At 57.2% G+C, this 7,745-nt stretch overlaps 2 protein-coding genes across 2 annotated transcripts; both read right to left on the bottom strand.

The window, feature by feature from the left end:
* Positions 1-488: 488 nt before the first annotated feature.
* Positions 489-1,776, bottom strand: CH63R_11161 (Geranylgeranyl pyrophosphate synthetase; the record flags this gene model as incomplete). Its single annotated transcript, XM_018306135.1, has 2 exons — positions 489-1,459; positions 1,515-1,776. The coding sequence occupies 2 exons, from the start codon at positions 1,774-1,776 to the stop codon at positions 489-491; spliced, it is 1,233 nt and encodes a 410-aa protein (XP_018152976.1).
* A 736-nt stretch (positions 1,777-2,512) lies between these two features.
* CH63R_11162 (Sugar porter family MFS transporter) lies at positions 2,513-4,307 on the bottom strand (the record flags this gene model as incomplete). The annotated part of the gene is made up of 2 exons (XM_018306136.1): positions 2,513-3,616; positions 3,708-4,307. 2 exons carry the CDS (start codon positions 4,305-4,307, stop codon positions 2,513-2,515), a joined length of 1,704 nt encoding a protein of 567 aa, XP_018152977.1.
* Positions 4,308-7,745: the final 3,438 nt, after the last annotated feature.

The following is a 7,745-nucleotide window of genomic DNA, read 5'->3' on the forward strand; positions in this document are numbered from 1 at the left end:
CAACAGTATTTAAGCTTAATCTGTCTGGCAATAGAACCGCTGTGTCTCAAGGCCAGACCATTTGCCACCATCGAGAAGAGACCCTTTTCCCAACACCTGCCGAGGCCGATATGGATCCACAGACACTTTAATTACAGGGGACACACCACCCCCTCCCATCTGATCAATACCAGCCCCTGTCCACTGTGGGGATTGTCATGAGGTATCGGCTTTCGGATGCTGTGGCGTCTTGGCGGGTGATCCTGGGCCTAGGCAGCATCGAAATGGCACACACGAATGTTACTTGAGCCACATCCTGCATGCTGCGGGTGGACGATGAATTTCACTAGGTATTTAGTACCTCAAAGACGAGAGGCTATGGAGTTGAACATGGAGGTTCCCTCAGAGGAGAAAAATCAGAAAACGTAACGGTGCCGACGGCTTGAAAGAGACGTGTATCTTCCCCCCAAAGTCCACAAATCCCCAAATGCCCATGCCTTACTACCCACTTAGGTCCACAGCTTCTTCTTCAGGTCCTCCGGTACCGCCTGTCTGTTGCTCGTCAAGTCAAAGACCCGAATGGACCCCGATCCTCGCTCGAAAACCGCAGCGCTGTACCGTCCCTCGTTCCCCCGGACCGCCGCCCGAAGCTCGCCGAGCACGGTCGCCAGCTTCCTCAGCGCCGTCTGCTGTTTTTTCTCCCAGTCGGTGAAGTGGGCCGCCGCCTCGGTGATCTTGACGTCGTGGAACTTGCCATCCGCGTGGTGGCCAATAATAAGCCAGGGAGTCCGACCGAACCAGAGCTGCGGCATGCGCCAGCTGAGGGGGCGGACCTTGGCAGCCGACTTGATTTCCGCTGTGGTCGACTGAAGCATCACCATTGCTTCTCGATAGGTCGTCTCAACTTGTAGGTCCCGGGCTCCGTTCTCCGTCGCTGGCTCCGGGGTCTGGATGGACAGCTTCTCCATAGCGAGGTCGAGAGGGCCCAGATCCTTCGACGCTACAGGCTCACCGTTCGGGTCAAAGCTTGCGTCGACTTCGAATTGTACCGCGCATTTGAGGGCTCCGAGAGAGTATCTCAGCGTTCGGTGGTGTCCCTGGCTCTCTGTAAGATTCGGGGGGAACGCAGTGGACGCCTTCTCAAAGTTTCTGCCCCAGCCGCGCGACCCGTCGACGAACTCTCTAGCGTGCTTCTCGCAACGCTCGACGATGAGAGTATTGCGAACCAAGTGAAGGTGAAGACGGAAGCTTTCCTGGGACCTTGGAGAGCAGAAGTCGAGCAGCTTCCGGAGGCTGTTGCGGTTCGTCACGATGTCGATGTCGTCGAAGGACATGTCCTGGCTCATGGAGGCCGCCGCGCGGAACATGGGCTCGAAAGGGTGCTGCGGCATCAACGAGGTGTTCTGGTCGATGAAGTAAGTTCCCTTATCAGCCGAGAGCGTCATTGGGAGGGTCACGCCCTGCCAGATGGCTGCGTATCCTGTTTCCACCGTCAGTTCTGGAGTACTTGAAGATGAGAAGCTGAATCGATTTACCCGGAACTCTGATTCTCGCCGGCTTCCCCTCCTGCCAGTTGTAGCTGCAAAGAAGCTGGTATCCGGCCTTGCTGCTGACTTCTGCGTCCGAAGGCAGGACTGCCGTTTGGGTGATGGTGGAGACGGGCTCGGCTGGGTTGCGGACATTTTTCCACAGCCAAGCATTCTTTGACGCGTTGACATTACGCGGAAAGCGCTGAAGAGTTTGCCCAGTTTGTGCCGCGGCACTCGAGGTCCCGACGTTCGGTAAGGAAGAAGCCATAGTGGATGGCGGCCGGCAGGGAGCGCGTCCTCCGGTGGCTCGGTGTTTGTCAGTTCGATGCTGCGTCAGCGCCACTTCTGAGCCGAATCTGCGACCACACGAGCAGGGAAACATCGTGTTATTGTGTTGGATATGTTGGGGAAGGCGGGGGGGAGGGAATCTCTGGTTATTGTAGGGTTTGCTGCTGGCAAGTTGGCCGTCTGGCGAGTTGAAGGGGGGTTTTCTTTTTTTTCTTTTTTCAAGGCAGCAGCTAGCCAGGCGAGCAGAAGAAGAAGAAGAGGAGGAGGAGGAGGAGGAGGAGGAAGGAAGGCAAGTCAAGGCCAAGAAATGCCTGCCCGCCTGTCCCTTGGCCTTGGAGTAGCCTATGGGTTAGACGCATGGGATTCATTTCATTGGCCACCTGCTACAATGACCTCAAGGGGAGTGAAATGTCAGCTTCTCGTTCTGTTAGCCATGCCTCTGGTATTAGCTGTTGAGTATGGCTATTAACATTCATATTCTAGCTAAAGAGCTTAAGCTGTTGTGAGAAGAGTCCATACAAAGACAAAAAAACGAATGCTTTTGATTATACAAACAGCTTATGGTGTTTAGGACGTGCCGATTATTAATAATGCCAACAATGCTTGCCACGTATTGACCCAATCAAAGACACCAGAATTCAAAGCTTGCTATAGAAATAGCCCAAAGGTCTATTAAGTTCCTCCTCCTGTCAAAGACAACGTGTCAGTGCCCTCCCCTATGATGACGCCGTCTTCTCAATCTCACTGACACCGGCCTCGGCTTCCTTCTCCGACAACTTGTCGTCGTGATGCGCTCCTCGCGTCAACCCGGCGACTTCCGTCTTGCGGAACTTCCTCGCCGGCAGGTGCTGCTCGAAAAGGACCTCGAGCTCGCCGTAGGTGCGGCCCCTGGGCTCCGGCAGGCGGAACCAGGTCCAGACAAAGCAGATGAAGCAGCTGACGGCCCAGAAGAGGCCGCTCTTGGCACCCCAGTTCCACGCCGATGGGTTGAGCATCAGCGGCGTCAGGATGTTGGTGACGATGCCCGTGATGTTGTACAGGTTGCGCGCCAGCACCACCGTCTTGGTCCGGAGCCGTGTCGAGCTGAGCTCCGAGACGAGCGAGTAGCACACGGGGCCGACGGTGCAGTCGTAAAAGAAGGTGTAGACGAGCAGCAGGCTGCCGATGGCCCACTGCGCGGCGACGTTGTCCCTGCCGGCGAAGGAGACGAAGCCGATGGTGGCGAGGACGGCGCACATGATGGCCTGGCCCGTGAGGTAGAGCGTCCGCCGACCAAAGTGCTGCATTAGGAACCATGAGAAGACGGTGCCGATGGCGCCGATGGCGTACTGGCCCAGCGACATGCTGAACGAGTTCTCCTTGGCCATGCCGGCCTGCTGGTAGAAGTAGGTCGAGTACCCCATAAAGGTCGAACCGCAGAGCGTCTGGATAGCCCAGACACAGCAGACGATCTCGGTGCGGCGCAGGTCGATGCCCTTGAAGCAGTCGGCGTACGTCGTGCCGCTCTGGGCCGCCTTCTCGAGCTCGTTGGTGTGGACCATCATCGAGACCGTCTCGTCCGGGTTGAAGCCCTGCTGCTGCTGGTTGCGGCTCGTCAGCCGGAGGAGGGAGGCCTTGGCGTCCTCGAGGCGCTCCTTGCGGACGAGCCACCACGGGGACTCGGGGGCGAAGAAGATGCCGATGATGAGGGGGACGGGCCACATCCATTGCAGCGCGAAGGGGATCTTGTAGCCCCATTCGTCGGTGCGCTGAATCATTGCCCGGAGAACGCCGCTGGCGATGAGCTGGCCCATGACCCAGCAGAGGTTGACGTAGGTTGTCTGTTGGTGGGGGGGAAGAAGGGTCAGCTCGTTAGCATATGTACACCCACTCACCATGCCTTCAGGCCGAGAGTCGCGGGGGAAAACTTACAAGGTACGCCCGCAGATGGGTGGGACAGACCTCGGAGGCGTAGGTGACGGTCAAGGTCTGGAAGATGCCCCAGGGAATGCCGATGAGGATCTCTCCGATGAGGAGCTGGACGAGCGACTCGGAGAAGAAGATGATGAAGACGAAGGCCGTGACGGCGACGAGGCCGCCGATCATGGTCTTGCGGTAGCCGAAGCGCTCGGCGATGATGCCGTTGAGGAACAGGCCGGTGATCTCGCCGACGAGGGCGCCGTTGCTGAGGCCGGCCTGCCAGGCGGCCGTCAGCTCGTAGGAGCCGTTGGGCTGGCGCTCGCCGAACTTGCGCTGGAAGACGTCGTAGGCGTAGAGGTTGCCGATGAGCGTCTTGTCGAAGCCCTCCATGATGACGGCGGTGCTGAAGAAGAGCGACCAGAAGACGGCCTTGGGGTACAGCCGGATGGACTGCATGAGGCCCATGCCGAGCTCGGCCTCGGTCGCGTTGGCGGCCTCGGTGGCCAGGCCGGCGGCGTCGACGTCGGCGATGGACATGCGCCGCGTGACCTCGGGGTCCATCCCGACGGCGGCGGGGGCCGCCTTGGGCGCGGATGAGCTGAAGAGCACCATGGTGTCGCGGGTTGTTGCGTCGTTCACTCGGATTGTGCCAGAGGAGCAAGAAACTGGCGTGCCCAGAGGAAGGTGGCAGACTCGGACTCGATCCTGTTTGAAAGGCCCTCGAGCTGGTCGTTCAAAAAAAAAAAGATGATCTGAAGGAGAGAGAGAGATGCAAGAGACGGTCCGGCTCGAGTCTTATCTGACGTCGAGGTCGATCTCGATCCAGTAAGCGTGCTGCTTCTGCTGCTGATGATGAAGTCAAGTCGAGACGGGATAACCAGGCATCTTATATTCCTCTCCGTCCACCGCAATCAACCCGATGCCTCTCTCGCCAAGGGACTGACTGATGGCGATGCTCCCCTCAGGAGGTCAGGAGGAGGCAAGGTAGTCGTTCGGGGGGGGCGTGGCTTCTCACTGGCTCGCTCAAATTCGATTCCTGGAGTGGCGGGAGGAGAAACGTGTATGATGTCGACCTCATGGAGCTCAATGCAAGAACATGAACCCCCAACAAGCAACCGAGAAGAATCCTCTTGGGACCACCAATCCACGCATGGAAATCCGGGACTAGGGACGCGCTACGCTCCACTCGCTCCGCGACCCATCAGCCCGCGCGGGGAAAGGCGGCGGCGTCTAGGGATGGGTGGATGGATGGATGGATGGTCTGGGGTTGATGTGTACTGTTGGCTGTGACGGAGCGTGAGGAGTACGTACGTACGTAGTGTGGTGTACGGGGGTGTTTTGTGTTTATGGTCGCGCGTGTGTGTATGGGTTGCAGTTGGGTTGGTTGATGATGGGACAAAATGTCTCGAACAGTTCTTGTTGGATGATGGATCACACGTACAGGTACTAAGGGGAAAAGATGGAGAAAAAGGGGGAAGGGGAGGGGTGAAGAAGACAAGGAAGCCCACGCACCTTTTGCCCCCAGACTTGACGGTAATTCGCCTCATTCAAGTGAAAATTCCCTCCCAGAAGACCTGACCCGGGAAGAAGAAGATGAAGAAGAAAAACTCAAAATCCGGATGAGCAACAGCAGCAATCTGAGACCAAACACAGCAGGAAAAAGGGCCAGGCCGTGTGCCGGCGACACCGCGTGCATCCCTGCGCCATGTGGCGTATACTATACCCTACGGCCTCCCCTTTTAGGTTGACGAGCCTTTCCTACCAGGGGGGAGACTGCACACTAGAAGCTCTGCCAGGCCCGTCATCCATGGAAGCGCCGAATCACGGCAGAGAGAACCTTCGGTGGTTCCACCCACCGGCAATTGCAGCGAAGGTTTCTGCGAGCTTTCAGAGGCGTTATTGGCCAATGGGGGGGTTGAGCCTGACGTCGCTGAGACTAGGACCCCCGGCTCTCCCTCCCCCCCCCCGGTCACACTCACAGGTACTTACAACACTGACACTAACGAGATGGTTGCAGATGGGACGGTTGATGCGTGTGGTGGGTGTTCTGGGGTTGCCGTTGGCTGTTCTCGTTGGTTCACTGCTTTCTCCATGTCTGGCGGTTGGGGGCTGAAAATGGAACAGAGACACAGTGACACATGCTTACATGGAGACGCGGGGAGATCAACCTTCTTCCAATAGATGACGGCTTTGTGACTCTGGGAACCGCGTAGGGCCCAGCCTTGCTCTACTTGGTCGCCACAGAAGCCCATGCGCGGTAACCAGTATGGTAGGGGTTCTTGTTCTCCTCCTCTTCCTTCACCTGGCGGAGACTCCGCAACGTCTCTTCAGATGGTGCAGAATCTCGACGAGGGGGGACGACGACATAATTACAGCGATTGGTCGTTATTCTCGCACTTTGCAACGAGTTCGTCCGTCTGCGCTGGTGTTGCTTTGGCGATAGTCTGGAGATGGCGATAGTCTGGAGACATCGCCCCGAGGGCGGACGCCACCTTCGACACGGGCCCCAGACTCGACGGGTTCCAGGTCGGCGAAACTCAAAAGACCTTGGGCGCGTTTGGCCCATCACGAGCGGTCAGAAAACCCTCGAGGAGGAGGAGGAGGAGGAGTCTGGGGTATGTTGCCCGATCATGTCGGCGTGATGTCGGCCGCCACACCTGGGCATTCGCGGTGATGTTGGAAACTCTGCTGTAGAGTCTCCCCATGGGGCGTTGAACCTAAGAGGATGGTTCAAAGGGGTGGGAACGAGTCAACCCGGAGAACTCCCCTTTCCCAGCCGCCAAGCTCTCATCACTGTTCCCGGCGTCCTGCTCTTCCCCGCACTCTCTCTTCGGATCCCCAGACTCCAACCTGCAGACGTGGGGCATGCTGGCCATCATGCCGCATGGGCTGTCCACCACCGTCCAGCCCCCCAGCGCGGGAAGACAACCCACAGGCCCGTCTTGTTCCCGTCCGCTGCGGTCCCCGCCCCGGAGCATGCGCTGTGCGCGTGACCGCCAAGATCTGCTTCGGTGCCGGATCTCTGTGACACGAGCGGAAAGAAGAGCTCCGAAGGTCTCTGCCACAACGGTGCAGCTTGCGCTGGAGTCGTGGTACGGCCGACATACGGTCACACAGAAGACATGCCAAGCCAAGTCCCAGGACCCTGAGTTCAGTCAGCACATTCTGCAAAGGTCATACATGCCGCCGCCGCCGCCGCCAAGTTCCTAGAGGGATTGGGACAGAATCCTCTTCTTCTTGGGGCAGAATACGGGTTAGTATAAGCCTGAGCGACATACTAGGCGGTGAGTTTGTGCGTGCCTGGTCGTCTCGGGCCAGAAAGAATCCACAACGCCGGGGCGTGGTCTCCGGCTCACCAGTTTTCGCTCGACCGTTGAAGTTTCATTCCAACTGCACCGTAATACCATAGCAAGCAGGAGGAAGCAAATGGAAGAAGAGAACGATGTGTTACTGAAGCTTTTTTTTCTTTCTCTCTTCCCAATTAATCCTCCGCGACTCGACGAGTAAACGAAAAGACCTTGCTGTTAGCCTGTTATCGACTTGTGTGACTTGTTACATTCTCGACAAGTGCCTTTATTGAAGGTCAGGTAACTGAACTGACTCTGTAAACTCCAACTGTTCGTAAAATTCCAGCTTCTTAGGGAAGAATCCTCTCTGCAAAATGAACGCTTACGAGACTGCAAGCTCTTCGGATTCTGTCTTCGGGGATAAGCACAAGACTGACAGGTTCTTCTGCTTTTTATGTATGCGGAAGCTCGACCTTTCGTATTCGTGTTTATAGCCACCCGGCCGTGGGGCACATACCGAACCAACGCATCCCCTTATCAGTTCGAAAACTGGGTCTCTCTCGCCGGTTCCGATCCGTCAAGAATCAAGGGAACGAATGAAATACGCTGATTTGGCATAAGCATCTTTGCCGATGCTGAGCCGGGGTTGGGATTTAGGAAGAATCAATGAGATCTATGGAGGCCCTTAAGCGTTTGACGGTTGCGCAGACCCGAATCTGTGGATCCACGCTGGTTAAGATATTCGTGATCATTTCGCGTTCCC

The sequence above is a fragment of the Colletotrichum higginsianum genome, chromosome 8, assembly GCF_001672515.1.
Source record: "Colletotrichum higginsianum IMI 349063 chromosome 8, whole genome shotgun sequence".
Taxonomy (NCBI): Eukaryota; Fungi; Ascomycota; class Sordariomycetes; order Glomerellales; family Glomerellaceae; genus Colletotrichum; species Colletotrichum higginsianum.